We start from the raw sequence: 26,572 nt of genomic DNA, 5'->3' as shown, positions 1-26,572 counted from the left end.
CAGCAACTCATGCTTGCTGTAAAAGGTGCCTAATGGATCGGGTGGTCAGACTCACTGACTTGGTTGATGCATGTCATCCCACTTGCGTAGATCGATGGTCATGATGTGAATCACTTGAGTGTCTGGTCCTGACTCGATTATTAACAGACTACTGTCATAAAGCTGGAATATGCTGAGTGCGAAGTTAAACAACAAACAAACAAGATCCACACAAGATGGGTCCCATCTTCCTGAGGCGATGGAGTTAACTGACTCTGAAAGTCCAGTTTCCACCCTTGCTGAACTAAGCCGGAATTTCTGGGTTCGCTTGTAGCGCCACCAGTAGTATAATGAGTTATGCCCCTCCTATGTCCCTCCTATTGACCAATCAGATTCCCCCAGTGAAGACGGTCCCTCGATAATCAAGATATATATCATTATTAAACGAGCTTTACTTCGCGAAGTGCATCAAATCACGTAAGCACCTTGATTAAAAGCATGAAAAGATTTGGAAAACATCTGTTGACGCTAAGTTGACGGTACACATGCTTTGCAAATCCTGCAGTCGACAGAAATCTTCACAACAGTTTACGAACAGAATGTTGATTTCGTAAGGCGAGTTTGATTGGACTGTGCATAGACCTGTTAGTCCAAACAAAATATAACTCAATAATTGCAGCCTAGTTCAGGCAGCCTCGGAACTTTCATAGTCAGTTAACTCCCTTGCCTCAGGAAGATGGATGATTCCCATGTTTGCCCTGATTGTGATACTGCGCGTGAAGAATCAACTTGGAGGGGGGGGGGGGGGGGGGGGGGGGGGTAAACACTTTCAGCTTTCCTCTCACAGTTGGCACCCTGTAGAACTGAAATAGGGTTCAATGTATCATTGAACAAACATCACTGAAACATCAGAGATAGGGAATCATTGTACATAGTTGATCAATGTTGACAAAGAATGGTGTTCTTACTTTGAGAGAATTATGTCATTCCTGTATTGCTCTGAAAGTTGTTTTGTTGTGGCCTATTGTGATGTGCTAGTAGTACACCATCTCATTAAAGGCAGATCTTTTACTCAAATACAATCGCTCTCTGTGTGAGGATCGGACAAGCACTCCATAGGAGGTTGTATCAGTTGGACTTTCTAATCAGCTGATCAGTGTTGAGGCTTTAGATTCTGAGTATGCGTGAGGAAAGTGTTCAGAGCAGCCTATCTGATTTCTGTATCTCAGGAAGAAACTTATACAGACAGTTCTGAATGTAAATGATATTGGCTGTGCCTTTCTAATGGTAGTTATTTTATGCATTGTATGAGGAAAGCATCCTAAGCATTCTTTCTAATTTCTGTATCTCGGGAAGAAACTTATACAGACAGTTCTGAATGTAAATAATATTGGCTGTGCCTTTCTAATGGTAGTTATTTTATGCATTGTGTGAGGAAAGCATCCTAAGCATCCTTTCTAATTTCTGTATCTCGGGGAAGAAACTTATACAGACAGTTCTGAATGTAAATAATAAAGGCTGTGCCTTTCTAATGGTAGTTAATCATGCATTGTCTTTTCTGTGCACCATGGCATCTGCACCCAACATTGAGTACAATCAAAGGAATATTTGTGGCCTGTATATGAGTTCTTTTTGGAAATAGTAATCTTTAAATTGAAGTGGTAAGGTAGAAGCCGAATTGTTATTTAAAGCTGACAACTGATTGGCTGAAGAACCATGCTTCCATCATGTAGATTGGGTGGTCAGTGTTCGTTCAGGGGTCATCTGGCCGACCTTCTATGGTGGGGTTATCATGTCTTTGATTGTATCGGAGGAAAAGATCTGCTTTAATGAGATTGAAGTAGTACTAGTGTAACCCCTCTGTATCCGGAACTGATTTACCCATACACAAGTTTTATTGCCTGTTGCGATAGCATGGAGCCTAACTATACCAATACATGCCAGTGTATACTTTCGATGTGTGAAGAATGTTTGCTATTCAAATTTTCCATCATACTCAAGTAACCCCGCTGCATCTGGTAGGGCTGGCTAAAAAGATCAATAATTGGAATTATCGTTGATGGGAAAAAATATTAGTTATTAGCGAGATGAAATCAATTGTGATGAAATAATGTTTAAAGTTACTAAAACAGACTTGTTATTATGAATCATGTCCTACTATATGAGCTGTTTGTGCCCTACTATATGAGCTGTTTTTGCCCTACTATATCGAGCTGTTTGTGCCCTACTATATCGAGCTGTTTGTGCCCTACTATATGAGCTGTTTGTGCCCTACAATATGAGCTGTTTGTGCCCTACTATATGAGCTGTTTGTGCCCCACTATATCGAGCTGTTTGTGCCCTACTATATCGAGCTGTTTGTGCCCTACTATATCGAGCTGTTTGTGCCCTACTATATCAAGCTGTTTGTGCCCTACTATATCGAGCTGTTTGTGCCCCACTATATGAGCTGTTTTTGCCCTACTATATCAAGCTGTTTGTGCCCTACTATATCGAGCTGTTTGTGCCCTACTATATGAGCTGTTTGTGCCCTACTATATGAGCTGTTTGTGCCCCACTATATGAGCTGTTTGTGCCCCACTATATGAGCTGTTTGTGCCCTACTATATGAGCTGTTTGTGCCCTACTATATGAGCTGTTTGTGCCCTACTATATCAAGCTGTTTGTGCCCTACTATATCGAGCTGTTTGTGCCCTACTATATCGAGCTGTTTGTGCCCTACAATATGAGCTGTTTGTGCCCTACTATATGAGCTGTTTGTGCCCCACTATATCGAGCTGTTTGTGCCCTACTATATCGAGCTGTTTGTGCCCTACTATATCGAGCTGTTTGTGCCCTACTATATCAAGCTGTTTGTGCCCTACTATATCGAGCTGTTTGTGCCCCACTATATGAGCTGTTTTTGCCCTACTATATCAAGCTGTTTGTGCCCTACTATATGAGCTGTTTGTGCCCTACTATATGAGCTGTTTGTGCCCCACTATATGAGCTGTTTGTGCCCCACTATATGAGCTGTTTGTGCCCTACTATATGAGCTGTTTGTGCCCTACTATATGAGCTGTTTGTGCCCTACTATATCGAGCTGTTTGTGCCCTACTATATCGAGCTGTTTGTGCCCTACTATATCGAGCTGTTTGTGCCCTACTATATCAAGCTGTTTGTGCCCTACTATATGAGCTGTTTGTGCCCTACTATATCGAGCTGTTTGTGCCCTACTATATCGAGCTGTTTGTGCCCTACTATATCAAGCTGTTTGTGCCCTACTATATCGAGCTGTTTGTGCCCTACTATATCGAGCTGTTTTTGCCCTACTATATCGAGCTGTTTGTGCCCCACTATATGAGCTGTTTGTGCCCCACTATATGAGCTGTTTGTGCCCTACTATATGAGCTGTTTGTGCCCTACTATATGAGCTATTTGTGCCCCACTATATGAGCTGTTTGTGCCCCACTATATGAGCTGTTTGTGCCCTACTATATGAGCTGTTTGTGCCCTACTATATCGAGCTGTTTGTGCCCTACTATATGAGCTGTTTGTGCCCTACTATATCGAGCTGTTTTTGCCCTACTATATCGAGCTGTTTTTGCCCTACTATATGAGCTGTTTGTGCCCTACTATATCGAGCTGTTTTTGCCCTACTATATGAGCTGTTTTTGCCCTACTATATGAGCTGTTTGTGCCCTACTATATCAAGCTGTTTGTGCCCTAATATATGAGCTGTTTGTGCCCTACTATATCGAGCTGTTTTTGCCCTACTATATGAGCTGTTTGTGCCCTACTATATCGAGCTGTTTTTGCCCTACTATATCGAGCTGTTTGTGCCCCACTATATGAGCTGTTTGTGCCCCACTATATGAGCTGTTTGTGCCCTACTATATGAGCTGTTTGTGCCCTACTATATGAGCTGTTTGTGCCCCACTATATGAGCTGTTTGTGCCCCACTATATGAGCTGTTTGTGCCCTACTATATGAGCTGTTTGTGCCCTACTATATCGAGCTGTTTGTGCCCTACTATATGAGCTGTTTGTGCCCTACTATATCGAGCTGTTTTTGCCCTACTATATCGAGCTGTTTTTGCCCTACTATATGAGCTGTTTGTGCCCTACTATATCGAGCTGTTTTTGCCCTACTATATGAGCTGTTTTTGCCCTACTATATGAGCTGTTTGTGCCCTACTATATCAAGCTGTTTGTGCCCTACTATATGAGCTGTTTGTGCCCTACTATATCGAGCTGTTTTTGCCCTACTATATGAGCTGTTTGTGCCCTACTATATCGAGCTGTTTTTGCCCTACTATATGAGCTGTTTGTGCCCTACTATATCAAGCTGTTTGTGCCCTACTATATGAGCTGTTTGTGCCCTACTATATCGAGCTGTTTTTGCCCTACTATATCGAGCTGTTTTTGCCCTACTATATGAGCTGTTTGTGCCCTACTATATCGAGCTGTTTTTGCCCTACTATATGAGCTGTTTGTGCCCTACTATATGAGCTGTTTGTGGCCTACTATATGAGCTGTTTGTGCCCTACTATATCGAGCTGTTTGTGCCCTACTATATGAGCTGTTTGTGCCCTACTATATGAGCTGTTTGTGCCCTACTATATCGAGCTGTTTGTGCCCTACTATATGAGCTGTTTGTGCCCTACTATATGAGCTGTTTGTGCCCTACTATATCAAGCTGTTTGTAGCCTACTATATGAGCTGTTTGTGCCCTACTATATGAGCTGTTTGTGCCCTACTATATCGAGCTGTTTTTGCCCTACTATATGAGCTGTTTGTGCCCTACTATATCGAGCTGTTTGTGCCCTACTATATGAGCTGTTTGTGCCCTACTATATGAGCTGTTTTTGCCCTACTATATGAGCTGTTTGTGCCCTACTATATCGAGCTGTTTGTGCCCCACTATATGAGCTGTTTGTGCCCTACTATATGAGCTGTTTGTGCCCCAGGTGGTGGACCTGAGTGTTGGCGAGCTGCAGATGTATGGGATGGTGGAGTGGTGCAACATGACCGACTATCTTGGCAAGACAAAGAAGGCATCAGACTTCGAGAACACCGTCTTTGTCTTCCGGACTGGCGTTGTGTTCCTGTGCCGGGAGAGACTCAAGAGAAGGAAGACAAGGGTAAGAGTTGTCTCCCATGACAAAAATAAATCTGTCTTGAATGAACTATATAAAATTTGTATCTATAAATCAATGCCTATGCAGAACAAGCTCAGAGCCGTGCTCTAGAAAATGACCCAAATGTCATGTAGAACTATGTAGAGCAAAGCCATGTCAACTTCCTGCACCAAGGTCGCAGGGTAGAACAACAACAGCTCGGCAGCATTGAAGACAATAATGATGAATGATGTCACATATTATTGTTTCCACACAAACATTTTTGCTGTTCTGATACGTTTCCTAGGCAAATCTATTTTCAGTTCCTTTGCAGAAGTGCGTAGTCTTGAAGTGTGGTATTATGAAAACCTTGAATCATGGCGGCACTTCAGAACTTACATACTTTACTAAGACAGTGTTATCCCAAACATAACATTTGTTACATTTGACCACTTTCTAATTGGCATTGTGTATTCATAGCTTTCGGCCATGGGAGCCATGCCAATTTACACTTGTCAGAGGGGTACACAAAGTATGTGATCTGGACTACCAGTTGTCTGACTTTCAATTTTTGTGGAAGTCTCAGTGGCTGAGTGGGTTAGCTCACTGACTTTGTGTGCTGGCGATTAGGTGCCTCACTCTGGCTGTGTGGGTTCGAATTCCAGACAGAACGTATGAGAATCTGTACTTTACTAAGAAAGTGTTATCCCAAATATAACATTTGTTACATACTTCAGTGTCAAGTCATGATGACAATACATCTGATTACTAAAAATACTTGTTACTCTTGTTACTCTTTCTGGTAGGCGATTACGGTAAACAGCGGATTGACTGCATATTGCACATGCAACTAAGCTGACGTGTCAGCCAAACTGAAACCCGTTTCGTGCATTGTGGAGATAGATTGTGACAGTCGTGACTCCATGCCCATGCTCCAGGGGATAGTAACGATGTCTGTCCGTTCAATACTCAAAAGGGACAAATTTTCTTGTAAACTACTTAAGTCAGAGAAATGAAATTTTACACACCGATGTTACTGGTTATGATCTGAAAAGATTTGGAAAATTGCTGTTTTTTTAGAGAGTTATGGCCCTTGCTCTGTGCTTTTCAACCTGGTGCATCCTGCATGAAATAGGGACAGAAACTACTAAAATTATATGAATGAAAGTTTGCATGTGTATATGCGACTGCTTGTCAAAACTTGGTCCTGTAAAAAAGTGTTTACAGAGTTATGGCCCTTTATCTATGCTATGTTACATTGTGCATAGTGGGTGCAATGGGGACAAGATTTCTTTAGAAACTACTGACGTTGCATGAATGAAAGTTTGCATGCTTGTCAAGACTGAGTTTGAAAATTGGTCCTGTAAATTATTAGTTTTACAGTGGTACGTCCCTTGAACCATGTTATTTTACTTGGTGCATATTGTCAGCAATGGGGACAAGTTTTCACAGAAACTACTGAAGTTAGCAGCTTTTCTAAAAGATACTTATCCAGTTAAAAAAGTTATTTTATCCAGCCTTTTGTGTGTATTAATTTCACATTTAATCATTTTTTCTGATGACATAAAGCAGCCCTATCTCTTCTTTAAGGCTTTATAGGACTCTTTTTTTTTATTGTTTATACTTACTACTATATGAACAAACAAACTTCTAGTGTACCCCATGGTGGGGGATAGTGATAACTCTGTTCTTGTGTGCTTCTGTTAAATGTTGCAGACCAGATTCATGTCTTTTTTTACTGATATTTGTTTTGACAAAATGACCAGTGGTAAAATAAAAACTTACAAAATGTTAACCGACTTCTTCAGTCCCTCCCTCCCAAGATGTCACTTCTGGAGCATCATCATCAGATGGACATGCTGGAGCGCTTCCGCACACTCATCCCCACACAGGAAGTGCAGGTGCGTGTTGGGAAGGTCAGCGACATCGACCGCCACTACTGGTGGGACCTCATCCACTCCAGGTCCGACTCCGAGGGACGACCAGAGAGGCTGTACCAGTTCTGCAACAGGTGTGTTGTCATGACGCTTGAAAAAATCCAAGGGCAGATCCAGTATTTTTAAAAGGGAGAGGTCCATATATCAAAATCCTCTTGCAGTCAATTTTACTGCCTACAACATACTCATTTGGTTTTCAAGGGGGGTGGGGGGATGGGATTGGACCCTGGGGGGGTGGGGGGTAGGGGGGTGGGATTGGACCCTGGACCCTTCCTCTGGATCTACCTATGAAATCATATTAGATTCTTAAGTATGCCACTAAAATATCTGTGACCTGTGTGATCTCTTAGGTTTTTTCTCAGTTTTACCTTGTGTAGAAAATATTTTGTTATTGGTTGCTGTGCAGTGGTAATAATGTCAAGGTCACAGAGAATAGAGGGAGTTGGATTTTACGTCACTTCCAGTCGTACGGCGTGTCAGCTTAATGTCGGTGGAAAGCCAAAAGTGATGCAGGTCTAGGGTGGTTGAAACCCATGAATATAGGTGTGGTGCCGACAAACCTGGGAACATGATCGGGGCGAACCAGGATTCAAACCCACAATTATTGGTTTCTAGCATGCCCAAGGGATGCAACTCTGCACAGCGAATTGAGGCACCTTAGACGACTGGGCCAACTGTGCCCCTTCACATAGAATAGACCCACAGCTTGTATTACTGAATGAATAGTGAGGTATAAACAGTTAAACCTTGTTATCCCACCCCTGTTATCCCGACCTTGTTATCCCGACCCTGTCATCCCGACCCTGTCATCCTGACCCTGTTATCCCAACCTTGTTATCCCGACCCTGTCATCCCGACCTTGTTATCCCGACCTTGTTATCCCGACCCTGTCATCCCGACCTTGTTATCCCGACCTTGTTATCCCGACCCTGTCATCCCGACCCTGTTATCCCCGCCCTGTTATCCCAACCTTGTTATCCCGACCTTGTTATCATGACCTTGTTATCCCGACCCTGTCATCCCGACCCTGTCATCCCGACCTTGTTACCCCGACCCTGTTATCCTGACCCTGTTATCCCGACCCTGTCATCCCGACCTTGTCATCCTGACCCTGTTATCCAGACCCCGTCATCCAGACCTTGTTATCCCGACCTTGTCATCCCGACCCTGTTATCCCGACCTTGTTATCCTGACCCTGTCATCCCGACCCTGTCATCCCGACCTTGTTACCCCGACCCTGTTATCCTGACCCTGTTATCCCGACCTTGTTATCCTGACCCTGTTATCCCGACCTTGTTATCCCGACCCTGTCATCCCGACCCTGTCATCCCGACCTTGTTATCCCGACCCTGTTATCCCGACCTTGTTATCCTGACCTTGTTATCCTGACCTTGTTATCCCAACCTTGTTAACCCGACCCTGTCATCCCGACCCAGTTATCCCGACCCTGTGAGTCTGGAAACCTTCTGGCAACATAACTGTGTACCATAAGGGACATTGGGTAGGGTAGTGGTTGAAGCATTGGACCTTCACACTGAAGACCCGGGTTCGGTTCTCCACAATGTGTGAAGCCTATTTCTGGTGCCTCTCCACTATGATATTGCTGAAATATTGCAAAGAGCTGGTTAAACCATACTCACCCAATAACATCTTCAAAATACTTGAAAGATTCATCAGATATGCATTAATACATAGTTTTAATTTGGACAAACATTGACTGTTTTCAGTACGTCTGAGGCCAAGTCTGACTTCATGAAGGTGATCCGGCAGACAATACGAGAAAGTGTCCGGAGCATGACCGTGCCCACTAAGCCAATCCAGCTCAAACCACGCAGTTTGAGCCCGTGTTCTGCCGAAAAACTCGACCCGCTTCCGTTGTTGAACAAAAAAAGAGGTCAGGATCCTGAAAGACACTCCATGGATTTTGACGAAAAAATTAGTGCACTAGAATATGAAGCAGCTTTCAGAATACGCAGCAAAACTATAGGCGATATAAATCAAGCGAGTATGGACGACAACGCTGCTTACACTACTGTATCTGAGCCGCAGATAGCTCAAAATAAGAGTCCAACTTCTTCCAACTCTAATCTAAGTAGTTCTAGTCAGAGTGGGTCGGCTAAGTTGCTGTATGCCAGCGCGAATCCCCTGAACTATTCCTCAGGCTCTGTTAATTCTATTGGGTCACCGGTGTGGAAGCCTCGGTCTGAAAGTAGGCAGGGCACACAGAGTCCTCAAAATCAGAGCCCCAAACGCCCAGGCATATCTCAAGATGACAATACTTCAAGAAATAGTGCCATCAGTGATGCTAGCAACTCACCCAAGCGTAATAACACAAGCAGTGATTCGCCTAAGCGTAGAGATCAAAAGACTGTGGTGTTTGCAGCACCGTATGGAGTCCAGCCATATAAAGATACAGAATGTTAGTTCTAGATGTAGGTAGGAATACAAAGGTAAAATGGCCGCCACTGGTGGCAGACAGCCTGCTGGTGGACGAATTGCTGACGATTTGCTTACCGTTTCAGATGAGAGATGTGAGCAGATAAGCGAGGCAGAGCTCGCCCCCTCTTCTGAACAGGGGGCGACAGGCTCTAGCCCGCCGGGTGAGATAATAACATATCTCTGATGGTTGTGGGGCTTGGTTTGCAAAGCATGTGGTATATGGTTGTGAGGCGGGCACTCCCAGGATGTGGGAGGATGGCTCCAGGGGACAGCTTCTAGAGGTGATGAGAGGGAAAAATGGTGATGTTCGGGCAGTGTGTGCCTTGGAGGATGATTCGAAGCATTTGAGATTTGAGAAACAATGTGTCCTTTTGGGATGCATGGTAAATGCTTGATGCTCAGAGGGTGTACCCATGGCTAGGAGTAAGACTGATGGAGATGTGACTATAAACATGATTAAAAAATGTTATCTCCATCAGTCAGTGCTAAGATGGACAATGCATTTATTAGGTTATCATCCCAGATGTGTCATTATCCCTGTTATTCCACTCTGCTGGCCAGATAGTGACAGTTTGTAACGGATAATGAATGTTCTATCGATGTCTGACTGTACAGAAATATATACAGATTGTAATATATCACAACTGTTCTCTATTGCTGTTCCAAGTGTACAGTGTACCTCTCCGAATTGCTGTACAGTTAAATCTGTACACCCTGTACAGTGAATGTATTAGCACACAGGCACCGCATCGTAAAATAACCACATATACCCTCCACAAGATTACTACCTTTCACATATCTCAAGTGAAAATGAGTTTCTCAAGTTTTGGTTAGAATCTAGATTTTCTTAGATTTCTATCTGGTCTCTAGACTTGGGTGCATGCTTCTTGATAATTACATTTTGTTACCATGTCAGGACTTTCATCATGTGACCACATCATGTGTCTAGATCATGTGACCTCATCATGTGACTAGATCATGTGACCACATCATGTGACTAGATCATGTGACTTGATCACTGTGCATGCTTTATAGTAGGTGTATCAGGTAGCTATGTACACTTACCACCAGATGGCGCTCTCCCTTGATCTGTGTCCGTTACACCTGTCATAGACAATGGTTGTCGCAGGTACAATCGTTTCTACGTACATTGTTGACATACACATCAGGATAACCTGCTGATTATTTTGATGCTGATAGTTTACATTAGATTTTAACTGATCACTCATTGCCATTGTGTTTTTGTGAAGTAATTGTAATGAGAGAATAGTTCTGTTGAATAATGTGAAATATGCTGCAGCAAGAAATTTGTTTGTGAAAGTGTTATGTTCATTACATTCGTTGAACTTACAAATGACTCATTTTAAACATATATTAAACTTTTTAAAGTATCAAAAGAGGAGAGAAGATATCAATATACATAGTTTAAATATTAAAAGTTATTGGTCGAAAATATGAAGTTTCTTTGTCATATTGAGATGCAAACATTTAATTAGATCCTATTTTTTGGCATTATCAAAATCATTTTGGAAAAAGGACAACTTGTTTTACTGTTAAATAAGATGTCTAGTTAAGAAATCCATATTGCAAGAAGTTTGTTGATGTCATTTATGTTCATGCATTGGGATGCAGCGATGTACTCCTGCATCTTTTCGGTATGAAGACTTTGCAGTTTTTTAAATTCTGAAGTTTTAAGAGATTTAATGTAGTGCTATTGAGAACAGTCGTAATTGCCTGTACAAGTATTTCACCAGATACAGCACTGTGAGCACTTCATCTAGTCAAGCCATTAGTTTTATCTTCTGTATGAGAACAGACTGCTGACCTCAGCATGTTTTATGTAGTGTTGTTGGACTAGAAGGCCAAGGGGTGTGCAATATGTTCTCAGTCATATGTTTTATTTATTGTAACTTGTAGTTGAGAATAGTTCAAGGGGCCAAATATATCAACCAATCGCAAGCATGTATATATTCACTGTAACATAACCATATGTACATTCTGTAACACAGCCACTGATTGGATGGTTAAGCCAGAGCTGATGTTAGAGTAGCTTTCATTGGCTTAAACCAGATAGTCATGTTTGTGAAATGAGATTTGTTATTATGATACTAGATTTAACCTACTTCCATGTCCTTTCTGTCCACCATGTTTATGATTATTGAACTTCTGCATTTGACACTAATTATGTTGTAGTTTGATAGATGTTGTATGAGATATGATTTCAGACAATGGAGATCAAATCACACTTGTTTATCAATTAAGAGTTTATCATTGTCATACTTCATCCGTATCTACACCTGTTGCATACCCATCACCTTTCACGTGGTCTAGGATTCAATATTTCTATTCTCATCAAAGCAATCATGAAGGTGGAGAAAGCTGGCAGCTGGTTTCCATGCAGAACATCCGAGGTGATGACAATGTCAAGGTCACATCTGACAAAACCCTCTAAAATTCAGGTTGCTCTGCTATTTTATGTATAATGCTAATTTATGTGGGGCATATTTTGACAAGATTATTTTCAATGCTTTAAGTTATGTGACGAAGAACGAACAAAAAGCATTAGGCATTAACACTGGAAAATTGTACATGTTTATTTACATCCTTAAGCATTATGAAAATAACAAATTCAGACCAATATGTTCAGTAAATTGATCCTGATGATAATTTATAGATCAGCTGTTCGACAGAAAGCATGTGGATCAATATCCCTATGTTGTAGTTTTAATTTGACTTAAAAAATTTCATATTGTCAACGGTTATTGTGAAGATAACGTCATGAATCTGATGTCATTACTTTTGCCTTTCATTGTTTGCAACTGACTTCAGTCGGTATTTCTCTGGCCACCATCATATCCATGGGACATTTCTGACTGTGGTGTTAAACAACCCTTTTATGCCTTCTGCTTCATTATGTATAAAACCCAAAATGGGACTAAAATTGGTTTGGCTTTATAAGATTATTTTGGATTGGAAAAGCTACTGTCATAAGGGTATTCTCCAAACAGTCATGAATGCATCTTCTCGAGGTAAGGGAGTAACTAACTTTAAAAGTCCAGTTTCCACCCTTGCCGAACTAGACTGGAACTTCTGGGCTCAATCGTAGCTCCACCAGTGGCTGTTACGAGTTGTGTCCCTTCTATGCCTCTCCTATTGACCAATCAGATTCCACCTATTGTATCACTTGCATTTGCTTCAAACAAAATGGCGGCGTTCAGTCAATACGATCTGATCAATAATAAAGATCTATCTTGTGATAAAACGGATCTGTCATCGAAAAGTGCACCAAATCACGTGAGCACCTTGATTAAAAATATGAAAAGATTTGGAAAATATCTGCTGACGCCGAGTTGGCGGTGCACACATCCCTTGCAAATCCTGCAATTGACCGAAATATGCACGACAGTTTACAAACCGGATTTCGATTTGATAACGCGATATTGATTGGACTATGCATAGACTCGTTAGTCCAGCCAAAATCTAACTCCATAATACCAGCCTAGTTCGGCAAGGGTGGAAACTAGACTTTTAAAGTCAGTTTACTTACTTTCCTCAGGAAGATGTCATGAATGAAACTCTGTATGTTTTGTATTAAATGCTAAAGCAGTCATGAGATTGTTACCTGGTTTGTAATTTTCACGTTACACATCAGGATTTCTTTCTTCAATCTCTAACAATGTTAAACTACCCTGACATTGTGTCATCAGTTCTTCATTGATAAGGGTGGGTGGGATCACCTAGTGGTTAAACGTTTTTCTGGTCACTGCCTGGGTTTGATTGTCCACAAGGACACAATGTGTGAAGCCCATTTCGGGTGTCCTCTGATGTGACTGCTTACAACTGGCGCAATTACACAGGAGAGAAAAAACTATACTGAAATAGGCTAGACTTGTCAGAGTTGTCTGCCCTGCCTGTCTGAACATTCAAATTAGATCAGCAAAATTCTGCATCCTGGGTTAGCATGCCTGAAATAGATAGTGGAGTTTTACCAGCTTGGCACATTATTGTATGGAGTTATTGATCTAAGAATTATTCTTTAAATTCTCTCCTTATTACGACTGCTGCCAGATCTTGATACAAATGTAGCTCTGTTTTGAGCTTTATTCGAAGCTGCCGCTGGTGTTAATGTTTTAGCATTTCAAGTTTACACCAGTGATGTATTCTTCTATTGACAATTTTTATTTCTGTTGGAGTCATGAAATGTCGACCATTATGTAAATTTTACATTGAATCTGCATTTAAAAATTTAAAATTCATGTGTTTTGTGTGTGTTATTTAATGTATTTCATGCAATTTAATCCTAACAGTAACACTATTCTAAAATGCTATGGATGTCATGACTACCCTGGTCAACAAACAAATAATACTTTCATGCAAACTGTTTTCACTTTTCTGAAACCACTATTATCGTTCTGTAATGTTTGAATTAGTTGTATGGTAGCTAGCATCTGTGATCGCGCCATGCACTGTCCACATATCATGTGATAACTCTCCTGACTTGGAGGCCCAGGTTCTACCTCTTCTGTCTTGAGTTGTATCCCCTTAGGTTGCAGGAAACCGTTGATATCTTCAATGATGCACGTCTGTTGCCAATAATTGTCCATGCTAATTAAAACATCTTATTCATTCACTTTTTGGTAATCAAAACTGTAGGTTAGACGATTTTATTGTTTCACTTTCATGTACCATATTTAACAAAAATAAGAATGCAATTTTCTTCTGTACACTCTTCACATTTTCATTGAAATTATGGGAATTTGTTATGGAAGTCAAACACTGGTCAGCCTTATTAAGCTGGCCTAGGAATTGAGTCAGGAGTAAAGCACGGACTGGTTTCCTACCACCAATGTAAGTTGTCTCGGGACAAGTGACTTCTACATAACTAACTGCATCCTCATATTGTCTCTCAGTGATGATGTCATCACCACGACACGACGGGATGACGTCATCACCTGTTTCTACACCCCATGCAAGAAACATGAAATCATCGACATCAGTACATCATTATTCATGCTGTTCTCCACTTGCGTTTTACTGTCCAGATTTCACAGGGTACGGTTTATCCAGGTTGTGGCAGACATTCAGTCTGGAATCGAGAATATACTGAACAATATAAGGGAACATATAGAAATATCGCAGGGGACAGTTGAATTACAATCAATGAAAATGTCTCGTACGTAAAGTCAGGCTCTAAGCGAGTGATAGAATCTTGTGTGCCACTAGATTAACGAACTACTTGTGATAATCTGCCGGTATCCCCAATAATCCAGTTCATTATGATAAATTCTCTCGACCCATTCTCCACGACAGCTATTAATAGCCGTCCAATCAAATTACTCCCATGCGCAACAGAAATTCTGAGCGAACTTACCGATTAAGCGATTAAGATGGTGACCACACTTCCGAAATGGAGCTATGATAGGAATGGGTCCAGGGTATTTATCAAAATAAAATGAAGATCTAATACCCTGGATTACCGAGGAGTTTGTTCAAGGAACCTGACATAAACACCTCCTATATGTTCCCTTAGTTAGCCCCGTCAGTATGTACAGTGGAATCAGTTTATACTGGACTTGCGTGGGGCCAGGATTTAAGTCTGGTTGTAAGTAAAGTTAATCGGGACCGAAGAGCGTTAATTACATGATGCCATTCCAGTTCGGAATCCGTTGTGAAGGAAGTTTGGATTAGGCAGTTTTATTTGGTGAAAGAACGTTGTAAATTCGGAGATCTAGATCAGTCCGAGTCCGGTTTAGACAGATTCTGCTGTACAGTTCAACAGCTTCAACATTTGTCATGTGCCGAATGAAACATCCTGGTACATGAGCCCGGGAGGTTGAGCGACAGGACCGACTGCTGCCCGACCTGCATAACCTGTGCCCAGCATGTGGTACTCTGGAATGAGTATTTTGTAGGCTTTATCAAACCACAATTGTTGATCAGATCAAGGAGAATAAAACACAGAGATCTGAAACCAGACTTCCTTGTTTATTCATATCAACGGGTGAGGGTGGGGGTTGAGGGTGAAGGGCTTTGACTGGGTATGAGTCTCCCAATGGCGAATTGAGGAAGTCAAAGTTCCTGGCCAAGTTCAGCCAACGTGGTCGGCGGCTTATGACGTTGACGCTCACGTCTCCCTGTCCCAGACTTGTTCAGTGGGGAAAGGTCTTGGCTCATCGCTGGCCATGGCTTGCTAAGGAAGTTGTGCTGCTGGAGTTATTTCAGATATTTCATGATCCTCTACCTTTTTTGAAGAGTATATAATGGAGTCTTGACAAGACGAACCAGGGTTGTTTGTCACTGTGAATAAAAGCGTCAAAACCCTTTCCATATTGATGAGAAATCAAATAGTGATGACACCAGGTGTTCGCGAATAGGTGAGCGTGTCCTGTCTCACCGTTAGCACCCGATTATATCCAGATCGCCGTCATAAAGCTGGAATATGGCTGAGTGCGTTAAACAACAAACGAACAAACCTGGAATCCCTAAGGTGTCTGCTCTCACTACAAGCGGCTAAAGATCCGACATCACCCTGGCCCACTTTTCTAACGGTAGGAGGGGCGGTGGGGTAGCCTAGTGGTTAAAGCGTTGGCTCGTTACGCCGAAGACCCAGGTTCGATTCTCTACTTGTAAACGATGTGTGAAGCCCATTTTCCGGTGACCCCCGCCGTTATATTGCTTGAATATTGATAAAAGCGGCGTAAAACCATACTCACTCACTCACTCGCTCGCTCTAACGATCCGGGGTAGAATAGGTCTTCAGCAACCCATGTTTGCCGTAAAAGGCGACTATGCTGGTCGTAAGAGGCGACTAACGGGATCGGGTGGTCAGGCTCGCTGACTTGGTTGATGTATGTCATCTTATCCCAATAGCGTGGATCGATGCTCATGATGTCAATCACTGGATTGTCTGGTCCAGACTCGATTATTTACAGACCGCCATGATATATCTGGAATAATGCTGAGTGCGGCGTAAAACAACAAACGAACGAACGAACGAACTCTAAGGCGTGGGAAAGGAGGGCCAAACTGATTGGCGACACATCAAAAACAATTTTAAAGCCACATACCAATTTCTGACACAAGACGATGAATGAGAGAGGGAATAAGGTAACCGCTACCCCATGCTTGCTACTAGAGGCGACAAACAGATTGTGACTTGGTTGATTGTATCTCTTCCGCATCCACAGCGTTGATGGCTGCTCTTGCTACCAGTCACTGGTTGAACAGTATTTACTCACTGATAACAGTCGGATGAGTGAGTTTGTTTTTCTTACACACCCGTGGGTGAGAAACCCATTTGAGCTAACTGGTATCAAACATATGTGTGAGATCGAATTCCAGGCCCGTCATTTGCTACTCCATGGTGATGACCTGGGGTCAGATGATGACGCACACTCCTACCCAGAGTTCCATGCGGCCGGCAGCCAGCTAGCATAGTACCTCTGCCACAGGCCAGCGCCATGTGACGATTCGTCACATCTTTCACAGTCCATTCAAGATATTGCATAATTTTTATGCTTTTCATCCGTTTCATGTTTGACAAGTCTACACATTTTCATAAACAAATATCAAAGAATGGTTAACTTTCATTGAGAAAGTATGCAAATACGTAAAAATCTACTTGTTTTTGCGTAGTTATCCTATGTTTACATTGGTTGTACGGCTCCACGTGCTGTCATCGAAGCCCAACGGAGAGCTAGCGACACGGTCACTTTGATGCATAAATGTATATTGTCATGCAACTCACTGTCGCAGTTGTAGTAGCATATCTATATAGTTATGCAAAACAATATGTAAAGCGCCCCCAAATACTTGCATTAGTCCGTTCTATACTGATTTCTGAAAAAGCGCGTTTGTTTACAAACAAGAGAAATGTCCGGTCACGTGATATGCAAATTAGCCTGTGGCAGTGGTGTTATGCTGAGTCACCACTGCGACGGAGTGTGATGCTGAGTCACCACTGCGACCACACTCCGTCGCAGTGGTGACTCAGCATAACACCACTGCCACAGGCTAATTTGCATATCACGTGACCGGACATTTCTCTTGTTTGTAAACAAACGCGCTTTTTCAGAAATAATTATAGAACCGACTAATGCAAGTATTTGGGGGCGCTTTACATATTGTTTTGCATAACTATATAGATATGCTACTACAACTGCGACAGTGAGTTGTATGACAATATATATTTATGCATCAAAGTGACCGTGTCGCTAGCTCTCCGTTGGGCTTCGATGACAGCACGTGGAGCCGTACAACCAATGCAAACATAGGATAACTACGCAAAAACAAGTAGATTTTTAAGTATTTGCATACTTTCTCAATGAAAGTTAACCATTCTTTGACATTTGTTTATGAAAATGTGTAGACTTGTCAAACATGAAACGGATGAAAAGCATATGCAATATCTTGAATGGGCTGTGAAAGATGTGACGAATCGTCACATGGCGCTGGCCTGTGGCAGAGGTACTATGCTAGCTGGCTACCGGCCGCATGGAACTCTGGGTAGGAGAGTGCACTGCGACGGAGTGTGATGATGACGGACTACTTTCCTGAGTGTAAGTCATTCATAAGTTGCTCGTGCTTCAGTCGAATGTTCACCTACGTCTGTATTGAACAACAGGACCGTGTAATTAATAATAAAAATAAACAAACTCGTCCTCGTCGGCGAGTTTGTTTGTTATTATTATCAGTTACATTATCTGTTGTTATGTCAACATTATCGGTTTTTTCAGAGTGTAAACCCCCTTCTCTTCAACCCTCACTTCGAAATCGAATGAAATTCAAAATAGAATCCACATCACGCAGACACTTCACAGTTTTGAATTCCCCCTTCTGTTTATCATTTATTGTCATTTTAGGCAATTCAAAATTACTGAAAGTGACTGAAAGTTAGGTACATTGTAAATCTCGCCAAATCACAATTCACTGCGTTATATAAATATTTACTTTGTGTTTAGAAATCTAAATATCGGATATTTACTCGAATAATTATTAATTAAAGTAGAAAAAAAGCATATTAGCGATCACGGGTATCAAATCACTAATGGTAATTCTGAAACGTCGCTGATAAGCCTAGAATCGTTTAGAATGTTTTTGAAAATATGCATACACGAACGCCGAAGTGTACGTTCCGCCATATTGGATTGTGTTTACAAAATGCCGGTTATGAGACGCCTATATTCGATCAGGTATATTTCAAACTCAGCTGCTATTCATGCATCCCTGAATTCCTCATACATTTTCGAAATAATGGATAAATGGTCTTTGTCACCAATGCAAATTATCTAGATGAAATCATGCGAAATAAATTAGGTATGGAAAAGAAAACTGTGCTCGGAAAATTGTACTTGCTGAAATGTAAACAAAGTAAAATTCAGATTTTACACTGTGTAGTATTAAAAGAGGTACTTTCGTCTAATTGTTGCATACATTGGCTCGATCACGCGTTTGAGAATATTCATGGGAAGAGTATCGTTGCACTTATTATGGAATTACACATATATACATTACAATGATGTGGTAAATTCAACAGAAGCCGTAAAAGATTCCGTCCTGTATGACGCCATGACTGACGCTAAATCACGCACAACGATGACGGTAGTTATCTGCATTTCTGACTAATTCTCTTTGTTACATTGGAAAACACGGTAAACAAATAAAAGTACGCAGATTGTCAGAGTGTTTCTGATTACTTACGTGAAACATTTATGTGAAAACGATCCCTCAATCAACAAAAACCTCCTCTGGAAATCCCGCGTACTGTTGTCAGTGAACACGCCATTTTGTAAAAGTCGGTCATCGGTAGTGATGTCATACGGAAGTAAACATTGTTGTACATATTTGGTAATTTCTTTGAGGTGTAAACTTTCAACTTGGCACCCAGCGTGTTCTTGGTTTTTGTCTAGTTTGCATTTTCATCATCGCCTTGATAATCCACAGATAGGACGGAAACCTTTTTGTGTAGGGTCACATTATTTATGAGCAGTAAGCAGCACATAGGATGACGTCACTTATGACAGTGGTGTTATGCATTAATGTGCTACTGCAATCATGAGAATAGACAAAATTCATCGGTTCGATGCTAAAAAGGTGCGATTTTAGGGTGTGTAAGAAACAGATTACTGCACTCGTGCCTGTCAGATACCATTAATCTTACAACTCGTTGTTACAAAGCGTATCTAACTCGATTTTCGCTCGTTAGATACGTTTTGAAACAACTCGTTGTAAGATCAATGGTATCTGACAGACACTCGTGTAGTAATCTCTATTTACGAAGCTTCTAGCAATGTTCCAGCAATATGACGGCGGGGATACCAGAAATGGGCTCTACACATTGTACCCATGTGGGGAAGCGTGGCGAGTGAAGGCTAGGCGACCCCACCGCCCCCATAACAGTCCAATCATAGCACATGCAACACGTAAGCCCAACGTCAACCCGATCTCAGTATAGCAGACTTTTACTAGTTACGCGTGTTCCCGTGTTCTGATATTACAACTCTATGGAGCAGTTCTCTGAATTGGATAGAGAGCCGGAGGTCGAGTGTTCGATCCCCGGCCGGGTCTTGCAAAAATACGTTGTGGTACTTGATGTTACCCTGCCTGGAGCTCGGCTAAAGCAAGGACTTTTTGACTCGAAGTGGGCTAAGACTATAAAACCGGAATTAGTCCGGACTACACACACACACACACACACACACACACACACAAACACGCTTCGCGCGCGCGCGCGTAGCTATATAAGTGATGCAATCTTGAACGCAATGTTTACCCTCATTTCATATCGCCTTTCATGGGATAACCCCTTGGAGAGAGTGGATAAACATGGAGAGAGGGGAAAATATAGGACGCAAAATATTTTTATGTTATTTTTATTTTGTCTGTCAAATGTCTATAGAGGCAAAAGGACATGATCAGTGTTGCTATGGGAACCAGACTTTTCCCGTACATTCCAAGGCTTATTTCTGTCGGTATGAACAATGCCATGTCCGCCATTACGCCAATTGAACAGACGACCTTGACCTTTCGTGATCCCAACAGCAAGCCCATACCGAGGCTGAAATCCAGCAACCCAGCAGCATACATGTACGTCAGTGGGTTGATCGGGCAGCCAATGACATTTCCCGGGAACTTTGTAGCGTATTCTCTGAATTCGGCAATCTTAAAAGAAAAAGTAATTACAATAACAGTTAAAATTACAATTGAAACAGAAAAACCGCTCACATATCTTAAAATGAAATTATCCACCTACAAAGCAGGGTTTATTTACGCGAACCTCCCACGCGGACTGAGTAAACGACTTCTGATAACAATGTTGTTTCTTATACCGTTGTCAAACAAGATAACTGTACAAACATCGCACCAATTGTTGTCAAGAAGTCACTTATCCATAAGATATAGTTTATACCACAAGCTATCATAACTTATGGATGTCCTGCAAAATAGAAAATCCCGCAAATGACCAAGGCCAGTGTCTAAAGGAGCTCATTTCAAGGTTCATGAACCAAAGGACCTATCTCTGGACTGCCTTGAAGAACATCCGGGGAAGTACAAACTGCCTACCCAAACCGATTCTCAGAACTGTCGGAGGACGACCCATTTCTGCTACAGTCCGGCGTCGCCTAGCCGGACAACTGACTCAGGCGTTTAGAGCCAGTAACTATCATTTACGTGACCGCCTCCGTGGTCTAGTGGTAGAGCGTCCGCCCGGAGAGCGGAAGGTCCGGGTTTCGACCCCCAGCCGCGTCATACCAAAAGACGTTAAAAGATGGTACTTGTTGCTACCCTGTCTGGCGCTCGGCATTAAGGGGCTAAAACAAGGACTGCATGGTCGGCTCGGAGTCAGTATACTGTGTCTGGGCGTGTATTCATGTTAAACTGCGGCATGGTATCTCAGTGAGCTAGCACTATATATCGGCATCAGTCCGGACTAGAACAAGCAGCCACACAAACACATACACGTACATGCACGTCGCTATATAAATGCAATAATCTTGGACGCGACGTTAAACCCAATTTCACCTCACCTCACCTCTCATCTACGTACGCATCTTCGGGATCTGTAACGACGGACCTGTTCAGCAGTTTATGAGGCTGTACAAATCAGAGACGGTAATTACTCGGGCCCATCAAATCCCCGTTTCTTGTGTGTTTTGTGATTCATAAATGGGTATATAGGCAGGGCGATTACTCCCTAACATCCTGGTCTATGTTATATACAGTGCCATACTCTCCATCGCTACAGTATGTAGCTCACTTCAATCAAAATGAAAACCCCAGAGTTTTAAGTTTGTTTGTTTATTGATTAACGCCGCACTCAGCAATATAATTTTAGATTCCAGCGTCATGACGGCGGTCTGTAAATAATTGTGTTTAGACCAGACAATCTTGTGACTGACAGAATGAATATCAGATGTTTTAGAGTAGGGCGACGATGGAATATTCCCACCCATATCCATGCCTTAAGTACATACTAATGCTATGCTAATATGGTATTATTCTTTTTCTAGGTCACAATTCTGTAAGGTTGCAGATCAACGATTTGTGGGTCGATCTACCAAGGGACCGACCATTTCATACTTAGGGGACAGGGGAGATCCTGGTGGTTTCGTTACAGACAGCTTCAAGAGTCGAAAGGTTTGAGAAATTATTGGAACACAATCAGATAAACTTCCTTAACAATGAATATTTTATTGAGTTCAACCCTTTCTTAACCATTCGCCACTTTTCCTCAGCAGCATGGAGGCTTGTCCCGGAATGACACGATCGGCCTCTATTGGGTGGTGAAATGGGGTTTGACGTCGCGTCCGAGATTGTTTCACTTATATAGTGACGAGCATGCGCGCACGTATGTGTGTGTGTGTGTGTGTGTGTGTGTGTGTGTGTGTGTGTGTGTGTGTATGGGTGTGCGGGTGCTTGTACCTGTCCTAGTCCACTGAAATACCATGCCGCAGTTTAACATGGATACCCCACTCAGACACATTTCACTCCGAGCCGACCAGTCCTTGTTTTATTCTCTTAATTAAGAGCGCCAGGCAGGGTAACAACAAGTATCACCTTTAAACTTCTTTTGGTATGACGCGGCCAGGAGTTCAAACCACCGACCCTCCGCTCTCCAGGCTGGTCGAAGACTCTACCCACTACATTACAAAGCCAGTGGTCACGAATGATCTCAATCCTGATTTAGTGACGGAATTGAATCTACACGCTACAGGTATCTACTCCCGACTGCATCGGTCGAATGTAGACTCACCAGCCACAATTTCTGTATCCATATTCCATCGTTTCATCAGTTCTCTTTCGACTTATGAACTGCATCTTTGAAGATAAGCAAGCACGAAATACTCATATCCCACGCCAATACCGCCATATTTCAGTCTAAGTCAAAGTCGTTGACATGGAAAATCGAAAAATAAATGTTAAAAAAACCCAAACTCTCAAAAGGCACCAGTTCACACCTGGACCTATCTATGTGCCAAGTTTGGTAACGATATCTCTCATAGTTTATATAGTTCAGCTCCGGAAACGAAACGTGACGGACGGACGGACGGACGGAAGGAGGAACAGTACCCATTCTTATATCCCCCTTTCACTTCGAGCGGGGTATGATAAAAGCATTTAGTGATCAGAGATAAATGTCTTTATGTCAGGCTTGGCAATTTCGCAATTACAAGCACCTTGGTGCTTGCGGCGGGGTGCTGGTGGACTGCATTACAAGTTTCATTTGGCGTCTTGGGATACATCCCAAATTATAAACTATATAGGATAGGGTTGCCCGCTTTACAGCAGGTATCAATTTATCCATTCTGCCTGACAGCAGATGGCTTAGTATCCTCTTTACAGCGGATGGTCAGCTTGGCAACAATTGTTGCTCTCGCTCATTATTTGGCAATGGTACTTGCCTGGCCAGTAACATGGGTTGCTTGGCAATGGTAGTTGCAGGGCTTCGGATGCTGCATTGGTAAGCAACATGGGTTGCTTGGCAACGGTTGTTGTAGGGCAGCGGTTGCTGCAGTTTGGGTTGCTTAACAGGGGTTAAGCTCATTGCTGTAGTCCACCAGTACCTCCACATCCGCGACCATTTCATCCAATAATATCTCTTGTCTTAATTTGAAGCTCCGCTATCATGCATGATAGCGGAGCCCGGCCTAATTGGGTCATGTCCTTTTATGATATGATCACTAAGTGGCAACCAACGCAGACCAATGTAATCAGCTTTCTATTTACCATTCCGTTGTGTAGACTCGCAGGGACAGGGGAGAGTTTAATAGCTCCTGCCGCCACAAACGTGGCGGACAATATCCCCGACAGAACGGTATAGCCACTGCTTCCACTCATCCTTGATAACACAGACAGGACACTGCAAAGGCATCATAATAATCTCCAATTCATTATTACACTATTCGTAACTTAAATTTAAAGTTTATTTTTTGTAGGCTACTTACGAAAATCCTACATGAAACTATTCGCTACAGGAAACACAAAGTACTGGCGATATTAAGACAGCGAGTGAATGAATGTTGTTGTTTATCGCAGTCCGCAGTATTCTAGCAGTATCGGTACAGTCTGTTAATAATCAACACCGAGCTGGAGCTTATAGGCTCTCGTCGCCTGCATGAGTAAACGACTCACGCCGTCTGTGTACACTGACATCAACATCACTCCGACACACACTGTAGTACTGATGCGTATGGAGTAACGTTGCACATGTAAAGGGGCATTCACAAGGTGCAACCTGTTGTACCGTGTGAATGCCCCTTTAAGTGTTTTTGGTCTGGTTTAGAATTGATCTTCAGCAACCCATGCTTGTCGTAAAAGGCGACTATGCTTGTTGTTCGAGTCGACTAACAGGATTGGGTGGTCAGACTCGCATGCTTGGTTAATGCATGTCATCGTCATCCCAATTGCGTGGATCGATGCTCATGATATTAATCACTGGATTGTCTGGTCCAGACTCGATTATTTACAGACCGCCGTCATATAGCTGGAATATTGCTGAGTGCGGCGTTAACAAGCAATAAAATAAACAAACATACAAGGCAAGTAGTTTTACTGCGGGCCATGTTCTGGCCTATTTTCTCCATGGGGTTGTATCATACAAGCAGCTAAAGAAATAAAACATGGCCGCAATTTGAGTTTCAGTCACTAAAAGGCCGTTTTGACAAATTTACAATAACCATGAGCGCATTTGGACGTGAACCGTGTTACAGCACGATGCGCACCATACAACGTCGAGTCGTATTGGCTGATGTTCCCATTCTGTTGTCAGCATTGGTGCGTTGACTAACTTTTAGTCTCTGAAAATATATAATTTTGATAGAGACAAGCAACTACATTTCAACTGAAAAGTTGGCCCAGAAAAGAGGTAGTTTCATAGTACCTGTGGGAAATCTAGACTTAATTCGTCGAGTGCTGTCATAAGGTAATAAGCGTTCATGGACTGTGCGACAGCCTACGTGATGTACATTTCTATGAACATGTCGGGTATTCGGAACTCAAGTGATGGAAGTTAATTCCACATACCTGGATTGGTTTTACAATAACGCCAAGTTCTTTCACGACTAGCTTCCTCTGTTACGCCTCGACTCGCTTCAGCCCCCAGCTGTTGACGCGGGGAGGTCGTTCAGTGTTGGGGTGGATCTAGGCCTCCAGACTGCATCACGTGACCGCAGTGTGAGGACGACTATTTGCTGGGACTCGCAGTGTTTGTGCAACGAGACGCCCCAATTCATGCATTCTGAACAACGCATATCCCCAATAGAGCCTGGGCGACTATATGTCCTTCAGAATACCGGAGAAGATTTTGTTTGTTTACTTTTAAACGCCGCACTCGGCAATATTCCAGCTATATGACGGCGGTCTGTAAATAATCGAATCTGGACTACACAATCCAGTGATTGGTATCATGAGCATCGATATACGCAAGTGGGATACGATGACATGCTTCAACCAGGTCAGCGAGTCTGAGCGAGTCTGACCACCACATGAATTGTCCTCAGTGATTCCAAGTAGTTTCCTAAACATTGACATACCCTTTTCACTATCTGTTAGGGGGCATGGGTGGCCCAGTCGTCTAAGGCGCCGCGATTCGCTGTGCAGAGTTGCGTCCCTTGGGCACGCCAGAAACCTATGATTGTGGGTTCGAATCCCGGTTCGCCCCGATTATGTTCCTAGGTTTGTCAGCACCATACCCGTGCTCGTGGGTTTCATCGAAGTGGTAAACGTCCAAGACCTGCATCACTTCGGGCTTTCCTCCCACATTAAGCTGACACGCCGTGCTATAACTGAAATACTGTTAAAAGCGGCGTTAAACAAACCTCACTCACTCACTGTCTGTTAGGTCCCGTGTGTCGACACACAATTTTATAATAAATGATTTAGCTGCCTGTGTGATGATATTCATATAAACCTTTCAAGAATTTACGTATTTGCTTTGTGTTGTATCATATGAAGTGCATTCAAATAACAGACGACCCAGCAGTTTGATTAATCACATGAAATTGCACACATCTGGACAGGGTTGAAGTGTATCGTAAAGAATGCGAGAACAGAGTCAAACAGGAAAAGTAAACTATTATTATGGCACTATGCTTCAGATTTGAAGACCTGCCCTGTACACTGCACACTTACCATTTTGTCGAAGTTGGTAGATTAAATCCTATATTGTAGCGGGTCGTTCATATCACATGGCATATCACAGATACTGTCTGACAAGCTGTATATTGCACCTATATCTATAGTCCGTTAGAAAACCCTCGAAAATGCGGTTCTGACAATGAGACATGCGGCAATGCAATCGGCAAGTCGCGTTATACGGGTAGGAATATGTGTCGTTATTCCGTTCGACCCGTGAAGATCCGGGGTAGAATAGGTCTTCAGCAACCCATGTTTGCTGTAAAGGGCGACTACGCTTGTCGTAAGAGTCGACTAACGGGATCGGGTAGTCAGGCTCGCTGACTTTGTTGATGTATGTCATCGATCCTAGTTGCGTGGATCGATGCTCATGATATCAATCACTGGATTTTCTGGTCCAGACTCGATTATTTACAGACCGCCGTCATGTAGCTGGAATATTGCCGAGTGCGGCGTTAAACAACCAACCAACCAACGTTGTTCCGTT

The 26,572-nt window shown here is 42.6% G+C and overlaps 1 protein-coding gene and 1 long non-coding RNA gene across 13 annotated transcripts in view; one reads left to right on the top strand and one right to left on the bottom strand.

The window, feature by feature from the left end:
• Nucleotides 1-9,965, top strand: part of LOC124111827 — a 229,313-nt gene extending 219,348 nt beyond the window's left edge. For 10 of the 11 annotated variants that reach the window (XM_048384511.1, XM_048384508.1, XM_048384507.1 and 7 more), the window contains 3 exons: nucleotides 4,928-5,101; nucleotides 6,886-7,088; nucleotides 8,742-9,965. In XM_048384511.1, coding sequence (XP_048240468.1) covers nucleotides 4,928-5,101; nucleotides 6,886-7,088; nucleotides 8,742-9,438 — 1,074 coding nt within the window. In that variant the 3' untranslated portion in view covers nucleotides 9,439-9,965. The remainder of the gene's footprint in view (nucleotides 1-4,927; nucleotides 5,102-6,885; nucleotides 7,089-8,741) is intronic. The other variant, XM_048384512.1, reaches the window with a different exon arrangement.
• A 10,343-nt stretch (nucleotides 9,966-20,308) lies between these two features.
• On the bottom strand, nucleotides 20,309-25,128 carry LOC124111813. 2 transcript variants are annotated; one of them, XR_006857539.2, is made up of 3 exons: nucleotides 24,976-25,128; nucleotides 23,680-23,812; nucleotides 20,309-20,613 (listed from the first exon to the last, which is right to left on the bottom strand). It is a non-coding gene; the product is annotated as an uncharacterized LOC124111813 (long non-coding RNA). The 2 variants fall into 2 exon arrangements; XR_007218391.1 differs by having other exon boundaries at nucleotides 23,680-23,791; nucleotides 24,976-25,121.
• Between the last annotated feature and the right edge of the window lie 1,444 nt (nucleotides 25,129-26,572).

The sequence above is a fragment of the Haliotis rufescens genome, unplaced genomic scaffold (assembly GCF_023055435.1).
Source record: "Haliotis rufescens isolate VD_foot unplaced genomic scaffold, xgHalRufe1.0.p SCAF_5, whole genome shotgun sequence".
Lineage (NCBI taxonomy): Eukaryota > Metazoa > Mollusca > Gastropoda > Lepetellida > Haliotidae > Haliotis > Haliotis rufescens.
Note: the sequence above shows the minus strand (reverse complement) of the source record. Positions and strands in the feature narration are given on the sequence as shown.